At 50.8% G+C, this 19,488-nt stretch overlaps 1 protein-coding gene across 1 annotated transcript in view; it reads left to right on the forward strand.

Annotated features, from left to right (window-relative positions):
* The first annotated feature begins 728 nt into the window (after positions 1-728).
* The window catches only part of LOC123759580 (uncharacterized), a 75,139-nt gene continuing 56,379 nt past the window's right edge, over positions 729-19,488 (forward strand). The window contains exon 1 of the mRNA XM_069317322.1: positions 729-1,334. Within this exon, the coding sequence (XP_069173423.1) occupies positions 958-1,334 (377 nt within the window). The 5' untranslated portion in view covers positions 729-957. The remainder of the gene's footprint in view (positions 1,335-19,488) is intronic.

Below are 19,488 nucleotides of genomic sequence, written 5' to 3' on the forward strand. Positions count from 1 at the left end.
AGCCACTAAACATCAGACTACAGCACCAAGCCATCAGGGTGTAGAATACCATGGAAATGTTAGAGGACCCAATGTTAGAAAGATTTCTCCAAGATGAGACGCCCCGCCCCACATAGTACATAATTTCCAGATGAAATACTGACCAGAAATCCTTCCCCAATAATTGGAAAAAATCGAGTAGGTATGTTTTTTTCACCTAGTTGTGAAAAATGTGTATATGTATGTATGTTTATATGTATATAGATGTGTATAAGTATATGTATATAAGTATACATGTATATATGTGTATGAATAAATAAATAAATAAATAAATAAATAAATAAATAATAACAATAATAATAATAATAATAATAATAATAATAATAATAATAATAATAATAATAATAATAATAATAATAATAATAATAATAATAATAAATAGCCTTGAACAAAACAACATGCGTGGAAGCATCGGTGTGTACATAGATGAATGCTACGCAGTATTCATGTATAGACATCTATATATGGTGTAACCCCCTCACACACTCACAGCTCCCTGACAAGAGAGAGCAAGCTTAGCTTAGCTGCCAACACCCACACATCGTGTCAGCAAGGCGGACAGCCCCCCCTGCTTCGTATTTCTCACTGTATTTCCCCACTTCTAAAACTTCCCTTCACCTATGCCTCTCCTTCCTCTTTACTCCCCCCCCCCCCCCAATAAAAAAGTCGTTGCCCAGCACTCGCGGCCACCACACCGCCAGTCGCTGCCCAGCACCCGCGGCCTCCACGTCTTCACCAGTCACTGCTCAGCACCCGTGGCCTCCATACCTTCGCCAGTCGCTGCCCAGCACCCGCGGCTACCACCCCTTCGCCAGTCGCTGCCCAGCACCCGCGGCCATCACACCTTCATCAGTCGCTGCCCAGCACCCGCGGCCATCACACCTTCATCAGTCGCTACCCAACACCCGCGGCCACAACATGTATCAACAGTCGCCACAAAGCAATCGCGTCAGCAACCGCTACTCAGCACCTGCCACCAGGCGATTCAACAGTCGCTCTTCAGCACCCGCCACCACCACACACTTCAACAGCCGCTACTCTGCATCCACCACCACCACACACTCCAACAGCCCCTACTCAGCACCCGCCACCACCACACGCTTCAACAGTCGCTACTCAGAATCCACCACAAGCTTCAACAGTCACTACTCGGCACCTAAAACCACCACACGCTTCAACAGTCGCTACTCAGAATCCACCACCACCACAAGCTTCAACAGTCGCAGCTCAGCATCAGCCACGACCGCACGCATCAACAGTCGCTGCTCAGCATCCGCCAACACCACGGTCTCTAGGTGAGTGGTTCAAGATTATTTGTTTTAAAGTGTGAAGCTGCATAGACTGATGGTCTCCAGTTACAGGTAAACACTATTTCGAGAGCTGTACTTCCCAGGTCATGGCCGGGACTGTCACCAGGGGCAAGCACGCAACATACATTATATCCTGATGTGTCCTGACTTAGTGACATATCCCCCCCTCACTTCCCCTCACTGCACAACACTAGACATTAAGAACCCTTAGTATAGACGACTCTGCAAGAGTGTAAATCCACGCTTTAATTACTACACTTGATCAGTGTTGCATCTTCACAACGCTCAGAACACATTCAACTAAATTGACACCAAACTGACAAGGACGCCTTAATGCCTTGCTGAGCTAGACTGACTTTGACACGTCTTAGCTATATTAGACTGATACTATATATACCCGTGCCATGCAAGATTGACAATGATGACATTGGTGAGCTATCGTGCTATACTGATTCTATCACCCTTGTTATTCTAAACTGAAAAAAATGGTGATACACTAACACTACAGACTTGCTATGTTAAACTGACACTGAAACACTTTGCTGTGTTTGATGACTGAAACACTTGTGCTAGGCTGTCTGTACTCGCCTATTGCTTACCGGGATTGAGCTCTGATTCTTTGGTCCCGCCTCTCAACTGTCAATCTGTGGAGCACTTGCTGTGTGCCAGACTGTCTGTGGAGCACTTGCTGTGTGCCAGACTGTCTGTGGAGCACTTGCTGTGTGCCAGACTGTCTGTGGAGCACTTGCTGTGTGCCAGACTGTCTGTGGAGCACTTGCTGTGTGCCAGGCTGTCTGGAGCACTTGCTGTGCCACTGTCTGTGGAGCACTTGCTGTGTGCCAGAGTGTCTGTAGAGCACTTGCTGTGTGCCAGACTGTCTGTAGAGCATTTGCTGTGTGCCAGACTGTCTGTGGAGCATTTGCTGTGTGCCAGGCTGTCTGTGGAGCACTTGCTGTGCCAGGCTGTCTGGAGCACTTGCTGTGTGCCAGGGTGTCCGTGGAGCACTTGCTGTGTGCCAGGCTGTCTGTGGAGCACTTGCTGTGTCAGGCTGTGTAGCACTTGCTGTGTACCAGGATGTCTGTGGAGCACTTGCTGTGCCAGGCTGTCTGTGGAGCACTTGCTGTGTCAGGCTGTGGAGCACTTGCAGTGTGCCAGGCTGTCTGTGGAGCACTTGGTGTGTGCTAGGCTGTCTGTGGAGCACTTGGTGTGTGCCAGGCTGTCTGTGGAGCACTTGGTGTGTGCCAGGCTGTCTGTGGAGCACTTGGTGTGTGCCAGGCTGTCTGTGGAGCACTTGCTGTGTGCCAGGCTGTCTGTGGAGCACTTACAGTGTGCCAGGCTGTCTGTGGAGCACTTGCAGTGTGCCAGGCTGTCTGTGGAGCACTTGCAGTGTGCCAGGCTGTCTGTGGAGCACTTGCAGTGTGCCAGGCTGTCTGTGGAGCACTTGCAGTGTGCCAGGCTGTCTGTGGAGCACTTGCAGTGTGCCAGGCTGTCTGTGGAGCACTTGCAGTGTGCCAGGCTGTCTGTGGAGCACTTGCAGTGTGCCAGGCTGTCTGTGGAGCACTTGCAGTGTGCCAGGCTGTCTGTGGAGCACTTGCAGTGTGCCAGGCTGTCTGTGGAGCACTTGCAGTGTGCCAGGCTGTCTGTGGAGCACTTGCAGTGTGCCAGGCTGTCTGTGGAGCACTTGCAGTGTGCCAGGCTGTCTGTGGAGCACTTGCAGTGTGCCAGGCTGTCTGTGGAGCACTTGCAGTGTGCCAGGCTGTCTGTGGAGCACTTGCAGTGTGCCAGGCTGTCTGTGGAGCACTTGCAGTGTGCCAGGCTGTCTGTGGAGCACTTGCAGTGTGCCAGGCTGTCTGTGGAGCACTTGCAGTGTGCCAGGCTGTCTGTGGAGCACTTGCAGTGTGCCAGGCTGTCTGTGGAGCACTTGCAGTGTGCCAGGCTGTCTGTGGAGCACTTGCAGTGTGCCAGGCTGTCTGTGGAGCACTTGCAGTGTGCCAGGCTGTCTGTGGAGCACTTGCAGTGTGCCAGGCTGTCTGTGGAGCACTTGCAGTGTGCCAGGCTGTCTGTGGAGCACTTGCAGTGTGCCAGGCTGTCTGTGGAGCACTTGCAGTGTGCCAGGCTGTCTGTGGAGCACTTGCAGTGTGCCAGGCTGTCTGTGGAGCACTTGCAGTGTGCCAGGCTGTCTGTGGAGCACTTGCAGTGTGCCAGGCTGTCTGTGGAGCACTTGCAGTGTGCCAGGCTGTCTGTGGAGCACTTGCAGTGTGCCAGGCTGTCTGTGGAGCACTTGCAGTGTGCCAGGCTGTCTGTGGAGCACTTGCAGTGTGCCAGGCTGTCTGTGGAGCACTTGCAGTGTGCCAGGCTGTCTGTGGAGCACTTGCAGTGTGCCAGGCTGTCTGTGGAGCACTTGCAGTGTGCCAGGCTGTCTGTGGAGCACTTGCTGTGTGCCAGGCTGTCTGTGGAGCACTTGCTGTGTGCCAGGCTGTCTGTGGAGCACTTGCTGTGTGCCAGGCTGTCTGTGGAGCACTTGCTGTGTGCCAGGCTGTCTGTGGAGCACTTGCTGTGTGCCAGGCTGTCTGTGGAGCACTTGCTGTGTGCCAGGCTGTCTGTGGAGCACTTGCTGTGTGCCAGGCTGTCTGTGGAGCACTTGCTGTGTGCCAGGCTGTCTGTGGAGCACTTGCTGTGTGCCAGGCTGTCTGTGGAGCACTTGCTGTGTGCCAGGCTGTCTGTGGAGCACTTGCTGTGTGCCAGGCTGTCTGTGGAGCACTTGCTGTGTGCCAGGCTGTCTGTGGAGCACTTGCTGTGTGCCAGGCTGTCTGTGGAGCACTTGCTGTGTGCCAGGCTGTCTGTGGAGCACTTGCTGTGTGCCAGGCTGTCTGAGGAGCAGGTGCTGTGTTCCAGGGTGTCTGTGGAGCACGTGCTGTGTGCCAGGGTGTCTGTGGAGCACGTGCTGTGTGCCAGGGTGTCTGTGGAGCACGTGCTGTGTGACAGGGTGTCTGGAGCACGTGCTGTGTGACAGGGTGTCTGTGGAGCACGTGCTGTGTGACAGGGTGTCTGTGGAGCACGTGCTGTGTGACAGGGTGTCTGTGGAGCACGTGCTGTGTGCCAGGCTGTCTGTGGTGCACGTGCTGTGTGCCAGGCTGTCTGTGGAGCACTTGCTGTGTGCCAGGCTGTCTGTGGAGCACTTGCTGTGTGCCAGGCTGTCTGTGGAGCACTTGCTGTGTGCCAGGCTGTCTGTGGAGCACTTGCTGTGTGCCAGGCTGTCTGTGGAGCACTTGCTGTGTGCCAGGCTGTCTGTGGAGCACTTGCTGTGTGCCAGGCTTGTCTGTGGAGCACTTGCTGTGTGCCAGGCTTGTCTGTGGAGCACTTGCTGTGAGCCAGGCTTGTCTGTGGAGCACTTGCTGTGAGCCAGGCTTGTCTGTGGAGCACTTGCTGTGAGCCAGGCTTGTCTGTGGAGCACTTGCTGTGAGCCAGGCTTGTCTGTGGAGCACTTGCTGTGAGCTCGGCCCGAGACTGTTCAACACGCTTCCACTACACATAAGGGGCATAACTGGCAAACCCCTCACAGTGTTCAAGAGAGAACTGGATAAGCACCTCCAAAGGATACCTGATCAACCAGGCTGTGACTCATACGTCAGGCTGCGAGCAGCCGCGTCTAACAGCCTGGTTGATCAGTCCAGCAACCAGGAGGCCTGGTCGACGACCGGGCCGCGGGGACACTAAGCCCCGGAAGCACCTCAAGGTAGGTAGGTAGCCAGGCTTGTCTGTGGAGCACTTGCTGTGAGCCAGGCTTGTCTGTGGAGCACTTGCTGTGAGCCAGGCTTGTCTGTGGAGCACTTGCTGTGAGCCAGGCTTGTCTGTGGAGCACTTGCTGTGAGCCAGGCTTGTCTGTGGAGCACTTGCTGTGAGCCAGGCTTGTCTGTGGAGCACTTGCTGTGAGCCAGGCTTGTCTGTGGAGCACTTGCTGTGAGCCAGGCTTGTCTGTGGAGCACTTGCTGTGAGCCAGGCTTGTCTGTGGAGCACTTGCTGTGAGCCAGGCTTGTCTGTGGAGCACTTGCTGTGAGCCAGGCTTGTCTGTGGAGCACTTGCTGTGAGCCAGGCTTGTCTGTGGAGCACTTGCTGTGAGCCAGGCTTGTCTGTGGAGCACTTGCTGTGAGCCAGGCTTGTCTGTGGAGCACTTGCTGTGAGCCAGGCTTGTCTGTGGAGCACTTGCTGTGAGCCAGGCTTGTCTGTGGAGCACTTGCTGTGTGCCAGGCTTGTCTGAGGAGCACGTGCTGTGTGCCAGGCTGTCTGAGGAGCACGTGCTGTGTGCCAGGCTGTCTGAGGAGCACGTGCTGTGTGCCAGGGTGTCTGTGGAGCACGTGCTGTGTGCCAGGGTGTCTGTGGAGCACGTGCTGTGTGCCAGGGTGTCTGTGGAGCACGTGCCGTGTGCCAGGGTGTCTGTGGAGCACGTGCCGTGTGCCAGGCTGTCTGTGGTGCACGTGCCGTGTGCCAGGCTGTCTGTGGAGCACTTGCCGTGTGCCAGGCTGTCTGTGGAGCACTTGCCGTGTGCCAGGCTGTCTGTGGAGCACTTGCCGTGGGCCAGGCTGTCTGTGGAGCACTTGCCGTGTGCCAGGCTGTCTGTGGAGCACTTGCCGTGAGCCAGGCTTGTCTGTGGAGCTCTTGCCGTGAGCCAGGCTTGTCTGTGGAGCTCTTGCCGTGAGCCAGGCTTGTCTGTGGAGCTCTTGCCGTGAGCCAGGCTTGTCTGTGGAGCTCTTGCCGTGAGCCAGGCTTGTCTGTGGAGCTCTTGCCGTGAGCCAGGCTTGTCTGTGGAGCTCTTGCCGTGAGCCAGGCTTGTCTGTGGAGCTCTTGCCGTGAGCCAGGCTTGTCTGTGGAGCTCTTGCCGTGAGCCAGGCTTGTCTGTGGAGCTCTTGCCGTGAGCCAGGCTTGTCTGTGGAGCACTTGCCGTGAGCCAGGCTTGTCTGTGGAGCACTTGCCGTGAGCCAGGCTTGTCTGTGGAGCACTTGCCGTGAGCCAGGCTTGTCTGTGGAGCACTTGCCGTGAGCCAGGCTTGTCTGTGGAGCACTTGCCGTGAGCCAGGCTTGTCTGTGGAGCACTTGCCGTGAGCCAGGCTTGTCTGTGGAGCACTTGCCGTGAGCCAGGCTTGTCTGTGGAGCACTTGCCGTGAGCCAGGCTGGTCTGTGGAGCACTTGCCGTGAGCCAGGCTGGTCTGTGGAGCACTTGCCGTGAGCCAGGCTGGTCTGTGGAGCACTTGCGGTGAGCCAGGCTGGTCTGTGGAGCACTTGCCGTGAGCCAGGCTGGTCTGTGGAGCACTTGCCGTGAGCCAGGCTGGTCTGTGGAGCACTTGGTGTGTGCCAGGCTGGTCTGTGGAGCACTTGGTGTGTGCCAGGCTTGTCTGTGGAGCACTTGGTGTGTGCCAGGCTTGTCTGTGGAGCACTTGGTGTGTGCCAGGCTTGTCTGTGGAGCACTTGGTGTGTGCCAGGCTTGTCTGTGGAGCACTTGCTGTGAGCCAGGCTTGTCTGTGGAGCACTTGCTGTGAGCCGGGCTTGTCTGTGGAGTGAGTGCTGTGAGCCGGGCTTGTCTGTGGAGCACTTGGTGTGTGCCGGGCTGTCTGTGGAGTGAGTGCTGTGTGCCGGGCTGTCTGTGGAGCGCGTGCTGTGTGCCGGGCTGCCTGTGAGAGCGTGCTGTGTGCCGGGCTGCCTGTGGAGCGCGTGCTGTGTGCCGGGCTGCCTGTGGAGCGCGTGCTGTGTGCCGGGCTGCCTGTGGAGCGCGTGCTGTGTTGCCGGGCTGTCTTAGTGGAGCGCGTGCTGTGTTGCCGGGCTGTCTTAGTGGAGCGCGTGCTGTGCGCCGGGCTGTCTTAGTGGAGCGCGTGCTGTGCGCCGGGCTGTCTTAGTGGAGCGCGTGCTGTGCGCCGGGCTGTCTTAGTGGAGCGCGTGCTGTGCGCCGGGCTGTCTTAGTGGAGCGCGTGCTGTGCGCCGGGCTGTCTTAGTGGAGCGCGTGCTGTGCGCCGGGCTGCCTTAGTGGAGCGCGTGCTGTGTTGCCGGGCTGTCTTAGTGGAGCGCGTGCTGTGCGCCGGGCTGTCTTAGTGGAGCGCGTGCTGTGCGCCGGGCTGTCTTAGTGGAGCGCGTGCTGGGCGCCTGGCTGTCTTAGTGGAGCGCGTGCTGTGCGCCGGGCTGTCTTAGTGGAGCGCGTGCTGTGCGCCGGGCTGTCCTAGTGGAGCGCGTGCTGTGCGCCGGGCTGTCCTAGTGGAGCGCGTGCTGTGCGCCGGGCTGTCCTAGTGGAGCGCGTGCTGTGCGCCGGGCTGTCCTAGTGGAGCGCGTGCTGTGCGCCGGGCTGTCCTAGTGGAGCGCGTGCTGTGCGCCGGGCTGTCCTAGTGGAGCGCGTGCTGTGCGCCGGGCTGTCCTAGTGGAGCGCGTGCTGTGCGCCGGGCTGTCCTAGTGGAGCGCGTGCTGTGCGCCGGGCTGTCCTAGTGGAGCGCGTGCTGTGCGCCGGGCTGTCCTAGTGGAGCGCGTGCTGTGCGCCGGGCTGTCCTAGTGGAGCGCGTGCTGTGCGCCGGGCTGTCCTAGTGGAGCGCGTGCTGTGCGCCGGGCTGTCCTAGTGGAGCGCGTGCTGTGCGCCGGGCTGTCCTAGTGGAGCGCGTGCTGTGCGCCGGGCTGTCCTAGTGGAGCGCGTGCTGTGCGCCGGGCTGTCCTAGTGGAGCGCGTGCTGTGCGCCGGGCTGTCCTAGTGGAGCGCGTGCTGTGCGCCGGGCTGTCCTAGTGGAGCGCGTGCTGTGCGCCGGGCTGTCCTAGTGGAGCGCGTGCTGTGCGCCGGGCTGTCCTAGTGGAGCGCGTGCTGTGCGCCGGGCTGTCCTAGTGGAGCGCGTGCTGTGCGCCGGGCTGTCCTAGTGGAGCGCGTGCTGTGCGCCGGGCTGTCCTAGTGGAGCGCGTGCTGTGCGCCGGGCTGTCCTAGTGGAGCGCGTGCTGTGCGCCGGGCTGTCCTAGTGGAGCGCGTGCTGTGCGCCGGGCTGTCCTAGTGGAGCGCGTGCTGTGCGCCGGGCTGTCCTAGTGGAGCGCGTGCTGTGCGCCGGGCTGTCCTAGTGGAGCGCGTGCTGTGCGCCGGGCTGTCCTAGTGGAGCGCGTGCTGTGCGCCGGGCTGTCCTAGTGGAGCGCGTGCTGTGCGCCGGGCTGTCCTAGTGGAGCGCGTGCTGTGCGCCGGGCTGTCCTAGTGGAGCGCGTGCTGTGCGCCGGGCTGTCCTAGTGGAGCGCGTGCTGTGCGCCGGGCTGTCCTAGTGGAGCGCGTGCTGTGCGCCGGGCTGTCCTAGTGGAGCGCGTGCTGTGCGCCGGGCTGTCCTAGTGGAGCGCGTGCTGTGCGCCGGGCTGTCCTAGTGGAGCGCGTGCTGTGCGCCGGGCTGTCCTAGTGGAGCGCGTGCTGTGCGCCGGGCTGTCCTAGTGGAGCGCGTGCTGTGCGCCGGGCTGTCCTAGTGGAGCGCGTGCTGTGCGCCGGGCTGTCCTAGTGGAGCGCGTGCTGTGCGCCGGGCTGTCCTAGTGGAGCGCGTGCTGTGCGCCGGGCTGTCCTAGTGGAGCGCGTGCTGTGCGCCGGGCTGTCCTAGTGGAGCGCGTGCTGTGCGCCGGGCTGTCCTAGTGGAGCGCGTGCTGTGCGCCGGGCTGTCCTAGTGGAGCGCGTGCTGTGCGCCGGGCTGTCCTAGTGGAGCGCGTGCTGTGCGCCGGGCTGTCCTAGTGGAGCGCGTGCTGTGCGCCGGGCTGTCCTAGTGGAGCGCGTGCTGTGCGCCGGGCTGTCCTAGTGGAGCGCGTGCTGTGCGCCGGGCTGTCCTAGTGGAGCGCGTGCTGTGCGCCGGGCTGTCCTAGTGGAGCGCGTGCTGTGCGCCGGGCTGTCCTAGTGGAGCGCGTGCTGTGCGCCGGGCTGTCTGTGGAGCACTTGCTGTGCGCCGGGCTGTCTGTACTCGCCTAGTTGTGCTTGCGGGGGTTGAGCTCTGGCTTCTTTCTAATATCTCTGTGGCTCATTTGGGCACTCGGTTTCCACCTGTGTCCCCTAGTGCGTGTGCCCCCTGTGTTAAACAGCCTGTCTTTATCAACCCTGTCGATTCCCTTGAGAATCTTGAATGTGGTGATCATGTCCCATCTAACTCTTCTGTCTTCAAACGAAGTGAGGTTTAATTCCCGTAGTCTCTCCTCGTAGCTCACACTTCTCAGCTCGGGTACTACTTTTCCAGTTTAGTCTTATGCTTGATTAGATATGGACTCCATGCTGGAGCCACATACTCCAGGATTGGTTATCTTGAGGTAGTCTTTAGATGATTTCGGGGCTTTTTAGTGTCCCCGCGGCCCGGTCCTCGACCAGGCCTCCACCCCCCAGGAAGCAGCCCGTGACAGCTGACTAACACCAAGGTACCTATTTTACTGCTAGGTAACAGGGGCATAGGGTGAAAGAAACTCTGCCCATTGTTTCTCGCCGGCGCCTGGGATCGAACCCAGGACCACAGGATCACAAGTCCAGCGTGCTGTCCGCTCAGCCGACCGGCTCCCTGACATATGTGGTATATAATGTTCTGAAAGATTCCTTACACAAGTTTCTAAAGGCCGTTCTTATGTTAGCCAACCTGGCATATGCTGCTGATGTTATCCTCTTGATATGAGCTTCAGGGGACAGGTCTGGCGTGATATCAACCCCCAGGTCTTTCTCTCTCTCTGACTCTTGAAGTATTTCATCTCCCAAGTGATACCTTGTATCTGGTCTCCTGCTTCCTACCCCTATCTTCATTACATTACATTTGCTTGGGTTAAACTCCAACAGCCATTTGTTCGACCATTCCTGCAGCTTGTCCAGGTCTTCTAGATGCCTCAAGCTGGCCTCCTCTGTCTTAATCCTTCTCATAATTTTGGCGTCGTCAGCAAACATTTAACATACGAACAAAGGCAACTGCAGAAGGCCTATTGCCCATACGAGGCAGCTCCCACCTATAACCACCCAATCCCACTCATATACATGTCCAACCCATGCTTGAAACAATCGAGGGACCCCACCTCCACAATGTTACGCAGCAATTGGTTCCAGAAATCAACAACCCTGTTACTGAACCAGGGTACTCATTCCATTGAGAGGAATGAGTCTATTCCCTCTGGGAGATCATTTACGTATATCAGAAACAGGATAGGTCCAAGTACAGAGCCCTGTGGGACTCCACTGGTGACTTCACGCCAGTCTGAGGTCTCACCCCTCACTGTAATTCTCTGCTTCCTATTGCTTAGGTACTCCCTTATCCACTGGAGCGCCCTACCAGTTACTCCTGCCTGTTTCTCCAGCTTATGCATCAACCTTTTATGGGGTACTGTGTCAAAGGCTTTCCGACAGTCCAAAAAAATGCAGTCCGCCCACCCTTCTCTTTCTTGCTTAATCTTTGTCACCTGATCGTAGAATTCTATCAAGCCTGTAAGGCAAGATTTACCCTCCCTGAACCCATGTTGATGGGTTGTCACGAAGTCTCTTCTCTCCAGCTGTGTTACTAGGTTTTTTCTCACAATCTTCTCCATCACCTTGCATGGTATACAAGTTAAGGACACTGGCCTGTAGTTCAGTGCCTCTTGTCTGTCACCCTTTTTGTATATTGGTACTACATTAGCAGTCTTCCATATTTCTGGTAGGTCCCCCGTTTCCAGTGACCTACTATACACTATGGAGAGTGGTAAGCAAAGTGCTCCTGCACACTCTTTCAATACCCATGGCGAGATTCCGTCCGGCCCAACAGCTTTTCTCACATCCAGCTCCAATAGGTGCTTCTTGACCTCATCTCTTGTAATTTCGAACCTATCCAAGGTCACCTGGTTTGCTGCCACCTCTTCTAGCGCCGTGACATCTCCCTGTTCTATTGTAAAGACCAACAATAGCAATTTGTGGAGCACTTGCTGTGCACCGGGCTGTCTGTGGAGCACTTGCTGTGCGCTGGGCTGTCTGTGAAGCACTTGCTGTATTCACCTAGTTGTGTTCGCAGGGATTGAGCTCTGCTCTTTCGGTCACCCTCAACTGTCAATCAATTAATTGTTACCAACTGCTAACTATTTTACACACACACACACACACACACACACACACACACACACACACACACACACACACACACACACACACGTAACAAGGATAAGGCAGGACAGAGAAGGCTGGGCAGACTGCATATTTCTTGACTGCCAAAAGGCCTTTGATACAGTACTGCACATGAGACTGCTATACAAACATGAGAGGCAGGCAGGAGTAAGCGGAAAGGCCCTAGTATGGGTGAAGAACTACCTAACAGGAAGGAGCCAGAGGGTAATGGTAAGGGGCGAGAAGTCGGACTGGCGAACAGTAAGTAACAAGTGGAGTACCTCAAGAATCGGTGCTGGGACCAATCCTCTTTCTAATTTACGTAAATGATATGTTTACAGGAGTGGAATCATACATGTCAATGTTTGCGGATGACACAAAATTAATGAGAAGAGTTGTAACAGACGAGGATTGTAGGATCCTCCAAGAGGACTTAAACAGGTTGCAGAGATGGTCAGGGAAATGGCTACTGGAGTTTAACACCAGTAAATGTAAAGTTATGGAAATGGGATCAGGTGATAGGAGACCAAAGGGACAGTACACAATGAAGGGGAACAGCCTACCTGTAACGATTCGAGAAAGAGACCTGGGAGTGGATGTGACACCTAATCTAACTCCTGAGGCACATATAAATAGGATAACGACAGCAGCGTACTCTACACTGGCGAAAATCAGAACTTCATTCAGAAACCTAAATGAGGAGGTTTTTAGGGCGCTTTACACTGCCTACGTGAGACCCGTCTTAGAGTATGCCGCGCCATCATGGAGCCCCCACCTGAAGAAACACATAAAGAAACTGAAGAAGGTTCAGAGGTTTGCGACGAGGCTTGTCCCAGAGTTACGAGGGATGGGATATGAAGAGCGTCTGAAGGAACTGAACCTTACGACACTAGAGAAAAGAAGGGAGAGAGGAGATATGATAGGGACATATAAAATACTCAGGGGAATTGACAAAGTGGAAATAGATGAAATGTTCACACGTAATAATAACAGAACGAGGGGACATGGGTGGAAACTGGAAACTCAGATGAGTCACAGAGATGTTAGAAAGTTTTCTTTTAGCGTGAGAGTAGTGGAAAAATGGAATGCACTTGGGGAACAGGTTGTGGAAGCAAATACTATTCATACTTTTAAAACTAGGTATGATAGGGAAATGGGACAGGAGTCATTGCTGTAAACAACCGATAGCTGGAAAGGCGGGATCCAAGAGTCAATGCTCGATCCTGCAAGCACAAATAGGTGAGTACACACACACACACACACACACACACACACACACACACACACACACACACACACACACACACAGAGGAAGAGGTGGGGGTGGTGTAGCTCTGCTGGTAAGAAAAGGCTGGGATTTCAAGGAGTTGGTTGTTCAGGGATGTGAAGGTTTCAGTGACTACATAATAGGAACAATAACAACTGGAGGGCAAAAAATTAGTCATAGTCATATATAATCCGCCACCAAATGACAGAAGACCCAGACAGGAATATGATAGAAACAATATGGCCACCATTAACATAATGGAGAGAGCAGCTTCTGTTGCTAGCATGAATGGATCTGGACTACTAATCATGGGAGACTTCAACCATGGTAAGATAGATTGGGAGAACAGAGACCCGCATGGAGGACCAGAAACATGGAGAGCTAAGCTGCTGGACGTGGCAACAAGAAACTTTCTAAGCCAGCACATCAAGGATCCAACATGCATGAGAGAGGATGAACTAGCAATGCTTGATCTGATATTTACCCTAAATGAGTTGGATATAAGGGAAGTCAAGATGGAAGCGCCCTTGGGAATGAGTGATCACAGTGTATTGAACTTTGAGTATCTGGTAGAGCTAGGAATTATCCCCCCCAAAAAAGAACTAGGAAACAAAAGGCTGGCATACCGAAAGGGAAATTATGAGGAGATGAGAAGCTTTCTAAGGGAAATACCTTGGGACACAGACCTCAGAGCTAAGTCTGTACAAGATATGATGGACTATGTCACCCAAAAGTGTCAGGAGGCAGTAAGCAGATACATCCTGGCCCAAAAGATAGAACTGCAGATAGAACTAAGTCCATAATCATTTTTGGATGTTTAGAGAAGGAAATTTCATCTAGGGTGGACCGAGCGGCAGAAGAGATGAAAATCATAGAGAAAATAGTAGGTTTAGGAGAAGGCTCAAAGGAAAATGTCTGTGATTTTAGAAGAATAGGAAAATATGAGAAAGAAAAGAACCGCCCCTTAAGGGTGACGTTTAATGGAGTGAAAAACATGATGGAAGTGCTAAGAAATGCCAGGAAACTGCAGAGTGATAAGGTTGGCAAATTTTGGTCAATAAGACAAGACCTCTCCAAGGAAAACAGAGAAAAGCTGAAAATGAACCTAATTGAGGCAAAACGTCTAAATGGGGATAGAAATGAAGAAGACAGAAATTCTTTTTTTTACAAAGTGACAGGGACTGGAAAGCTTGTGAAATGGTACATAAAAACAAAGCAACAAGATCAGTAGTGGAAGGGGGAGTAAAGAGCAAAGGAAAAGGGAACATGTTCCTGAAAATTGTATATACCAACATAGATGGAGTGAGGTCAAAAACTTTGGAGTTGCAAGATATAATCCAGCTTAGGGTCCCAGATATTGTTGCATTAGCAGAAACGAAACTTGAAGGAAATATAATAAATGAAGTCATATTCCCAAGAGGCTACTCAGTTTGGAGACGTGACAGGAAAACTAGGAAGGGAGGAGGAGTGGCTGTACTGGTGAAAAAACACCTGAAGGTAAAAGAGTTAATATTTGAAAACCCTCGAGATATTGACATAATGGCATTGCAGGTCTGGAATCAGGATGATAAGCTGATAATTGTAAATACCTACAGCCCACCAGCAAGCAACACATGGACAAAGGAAGAACTGGATGACAAATGAGAGGGCCTCATAATGGTCATGAGAGATATTATTGTACAAGCAGATAAAGATAAATCACGACTGTTGATACTAGGGGACTTCAACTTTAGAGCAATAGACTGGGAGGCCTATGAAGCAAGAACGGAGGACTTTTGGACATGCAGATTTGTGAACCTCATTCTGGAGACATTCTTGCATCAACACATAAAGCAAGCCACAAGAATGAGGGAAGGAGATGTACCGTCAGTACTGGATCTAGTATTCACCAGGAAAGAAGAAGAGATTTTTGACATCCAGTACCTTCCTCCCTTGGGAAAGAGTGATCACGTCCTGTTAGACATTAAATATGCTTTAAGATATCTAGAAGAAAATGGGGACATTGAAACAGTTGATAAACTCGATTTAAGGAGAGGCAACTATGGGGAACTTCAAAATTTTTTTAATGAGTGTAATTGGACAGAATTGTTGCTAGGTAGGGAAGTAAATGAAATGTATGCCAAATTTTTAAAACTATACGAGGAAGGCACACAAACATTCATACCAAAACAGAGATGCAGGGCCAGAAAACAGGATTGGTTCGACAGAAATGGTGAGAGGGCAAGAGACCAAAAGACACAAAAATGGAATCAGTATAGGAAGAGGCCAAACCCCCAAACATACCAGCGATACAAAGATGCGAGAAACAACTATACAGCAGTAAGGAGAGAGGCAGAAAGAAATTTTGAAAAAGGGATAGCAGATAAATGTAAAACAGAACCGGGCCTATTCTTCAAATTCATAAACAACAAATTGCAGGTAAAGGATAATATCCAGAGGTTGAAAATGGGAAACAGATTCACGGAAAATGAAAAGGAAATGTGTGAAACATTAAATGAAAAGTTCCAAAGTGTGTTTGTACAAAATGAAATCTTTAGGGGAACCAGATACAATAAGAATTCCAGAGAACAACATAGAACACATAGAGGTGTCTAGAGACAAAGTGGAAAAAATGCTCAAGGAGCTCGGTAAGAACAAAGCAGCTGGCCCAGATGGCGTTTCACCATGGGTTCTGAGAGAATGTGCATCTGAGCTCAGCATTCCACTTCACCTGATCTTTCAGGCATCCCTGTGTACAGGAATCGTAGCAGACGGGTGGAAACAGGCTAACATAGTTCCAATCTACAAAAGTGGCAGCAGGGAAGACCCCCTCAATTATAGACCTGTATCATTGACAAGTGTAATAGTGAAAGTATTGGAAAAACTAATCAAAACTAAATGGGTAGAACACCTAGAGAGAAATGATATAATATCAGACAGACAGTATGGTTTTCGATCTGGAAGATCCTGTGTATCGAATTTACTCAGTTTCTATGATCGAGCCACAGAGATATTACAGGAAAGAGATGGTTGGGTTGACTGCATCTATCTGGACCTAAAAAAGGCTTTCGACAGAGTTCCACATAAGAGGTTGTTCTGGAAACTGGAAAATATTGGAGGGGTGACAGGTAAGCTTCTATCATGGATGAAAAATTTTCTGACTGATAGAAAAATGAGGGCAGTAATCAGAGGCAATGTATCAGAATGGAGAAATGTCACAAGTGGAGTACCACAGGGTTCAGTTCTTGCACCAGTGATGTTTATTGTGTACATAAATGATCTACCAGTTGGTATACAGAATTATATGAACATGTTTGCTGATGATGCTAAGATAATAGGAAGGATAAGAAATTTAGATGACTGTCATGCCCTTCAAGAAGACCTGGACAAAATAAGTATATGGAGCACCACTTGGCAAATGGAATTTAATGTTAATAAATGTCATGTTATGGAATGTGGAATAGGAGAACATAGACCCCACACAACCTATATATTATGTGAGAAATCTTTAAAGAATTCTGATAAAGAAAGAGATCTAGGAGTGGTTCTAGATAGAAAACTATCATCTGAGGACCACATAAAGAATATTGTGCAAGGAGCCTATGCTATGCTTTCTAACTTCAGAATTGCATTTAAATACATGGATGGCGATATACTAAAGAAATTGTTCATGACTTTTGTTAGGCCAAAGCTAGAATATGCAGCTGTTGTGTGGTGCCCATATCTTAAGAAGCACATCAACAAACTGGAAAAGGTGCAAAGACATGCTACTAAGTGGCTCCCAGAACTGAAGGGCAAGAGCTACGAGGAGAGGTTAGAAGCATTAAATATGCCAAAACTAGAAGACAGAAGAAAAAGAGGTGATATGATCACTACATACAAAATAGTAACAGGAATTGATAAAATCGACAGGGAAGACTTCCTGAGACCTGGAATTTCAAGAACAAGAGGTCATAGATTTAAACTAGCTAAACACAGATGCCGAAGAAATATAAGAAAATTCACCTTCGCAAATAGAGTGGTAGACGGTTGGAACAAGTTAAGTGAGAAGGTGGTGGAGGCCAAGACCGTCAGTAGTTTCAAAGCGTTATATGACAAAGAGTGCTGGGAAGACGGGACACCACGAGCGTAGCTCTCATCCTGTAACTACACTTAGGTAATTACACTTAGGTAATTACACACACACACACATATGCACACACACAGTATATACTGAATACAGTATATACTGAAAATGACATGGAAATCTTCGAGGCACTGAATGCCAGTTTCCATGGAGTGTTCACTACCGAGCCTGAGAAACTCCCATTGTTGGAAGGGTTTACCCTAGATCAGGGGTCTCCAAACTTTTCAATGTAAGGGCCACATTATATATTTCCCATATTTATGTGGGCCGGAGGAATAAAAAATGAAAAAACGACGAATATTGTATTCCTTCAGAACAGCAACACTGTCTCCACATATTATGCATAAAGCTTTATCATTTGCTATCACAAAAAAGTACTTTATCTTCCATTCGTCATTGAACCGACGGCACTCGCTGTCCACTTTTCTTTTCTTTATCTTTTCCATATCTGAAAACATAAGGGTAAAATAAATGAAATAAATTCTACAGGAAAAAAACAGCTTGTATGTGGTGTTAAAAAGCATAGCATATTATTATAAAGTGGTAAATATTATGGCAACAGCTTTCGTTGATAAACTTAATGGTTACCATTTTAACTATTTTAAACATGCAATATTTTTGGCTACAATAGTATTATTGCTATTTTGTATAACTAAGATAAAGGCATTGTCAAAGTACAGAGAAAAGAATATTGTACAGTGTTTGTGCTCCCTGAAACGGAAGCAGCGAAGCCCCACTCGTCCTCCATCCCCACAATATACAGTTATACACAACTGATTGGTTGTAATGCACAACACATACCTACCAGTATTAGTATCTGTGCGTCACACTATCGAGAGAGAGGAAAACTGACTCGGGTTGAGCGCCACCAGTCAGCAGCCCCAGCTTTGAATAATTCTGTGATGCCATTCGTACGATAATTATTTTTTCAAGGCCACCACACAGGGATTTGTTTGGAGGGCCGGATGAAATTATGTGGCGGGCCGGATGTGGCCCGCGTGCCATAGTTTGGAGACCCCTGCCCTAGATGAAAGACTATCAGATATAGAGGTGACAGCAGGGGAGGTAATGAAACGATTGACAACTCTAGATGCAACTAAAGCAGTTGGACCAGACAAAGTATCACCGTGGATACTAAAAGAAACAGCGCAGTCCCTCAGCGTGCCTCTGGCAATGATCTTTAATGAGTCACTATGTTGGGAGAATTGCCCAGTTGCTGGAAGAAGGCAAATGTTGTACCGATGTTCAAGAAAGGCGATAGGGAGGAGGTACTTAACTATAGACCTGTATCACTGACAAGCATCCCCTGTAAAATACTGGAAAGAATAATTAGGCTACGACTGGTTGCACACCTGGAGAACGTTATGTTTGTGAACAAACATCAACATGGGTTCTGGAAAGGGAAATCTTGCCTAACAAACCTTCTGAAATTCTATGACAAAATAACGAGGATAAGTCAGGACAGAGATGGTTGGGCGGACTGCATATTTCTGGACTGCCAAAAAGCCTTTGATACAGTACCGCACATGAGACTGCTGTTCAAACTCGAGAGGCAGGTGGGGGTGGGGGAAAGGTCCTAGCATGGATAAGGAACTACCTAACAGGGAGCCAAAGAGTTATGGTGAAGAGCGAGAAGTCGGACTGGCGAACAGTAACAAGTGGAGTACCACAAGGATCGGTGCTGGGACCAATTCTATTTCTAGTATATGTTAATGACATGTTTACAGGAGTAGTCCTACATGTCAATATTTGTGGTTGGCGCAAAGTTGATGAGAAGAGTTGTGACAGATGAGGATTGCAGGATCCTCCAAGAGGACCTGAACAGGTTGCAGAGATTGTCAGAGAAATGGCTACTGGAATTCAACACGAGCAAATGTGAAGTTAGGGAAATGGGACTAGGAGATAGGAGACGAAAGGGACAGTACACAATGAAGGGGAACAGCCTACCTGTGACGACGCGACAAAGAGACCTGGACCTAGAGCTCTGTGTATTTCTTCATAAGTGGGTTTGCTACAAAGGTTTCCTAAGTGCGCCCTAAGAAGATGCTTAGGTGCGATTCAATAAGGTCCACTTAGGAAGAAATTTGTTGGTTCACCTGCGTGCCGATAGAGGTCACTACTGTGTTTCGTTTGGCCAATCAGAGAGCAGCAACATTCTTCATATTGAAGATTTAGCGCTGGTTTATCGGAGCTCTACTGCCTCCTATTTACGTCGAATTTTCTTATAAAATTAGTATATTTCGAAGTAAAACAATGTTTTTTGTTTGTTCAACTTCTACAGCCAGCACCGACATTGTAGTAAACAAATATGTTACATTTGTTGTTTACCTACGTAATCCTAAGAGATACTGTGTAGCTGTCCTTTGTGCTCGGAAGATGCGCTGACAATTATTGTATATATTTACTGAATTTACCCAAGGGCCACTAACTATCTAGTGACCTCGAAGAGGACAGAAAGCCGGTGGCTTGTTAAAGGGCCCGCCAATTAATGATATTTTTTAGCTGGAATTTGGCATTTACGGCTTCAGCGGGTAGGCGGTTCCATGGGTTTATAGCCCTCTTGGTGGAAAAAAACATCTGTTTTCAGTCCTACTTGAGAGAACATACTCTCCAACACTATATCTGTGATTGTCCTGTTATCAGTGACTTCATACCAAATGGTATGAGGTATTTTGAGCTCTATAATTACTTCATACA

The sequence above is a fragment of the Procambarus clarkii genome, chromosome 8 (genome assembly GCF_040958095.1).
Source record: "Procambarus clarkii isolate CNS0578487 chromosome 8, FALCON_Pclarkii_2.0, whole genome shotgun sequence".
NCBI lineage: Eukaryota > Metazoa > Arthropoda > Malacostraca > Decapoda > Cambaridae > Procambarus > Procambarus clarkii.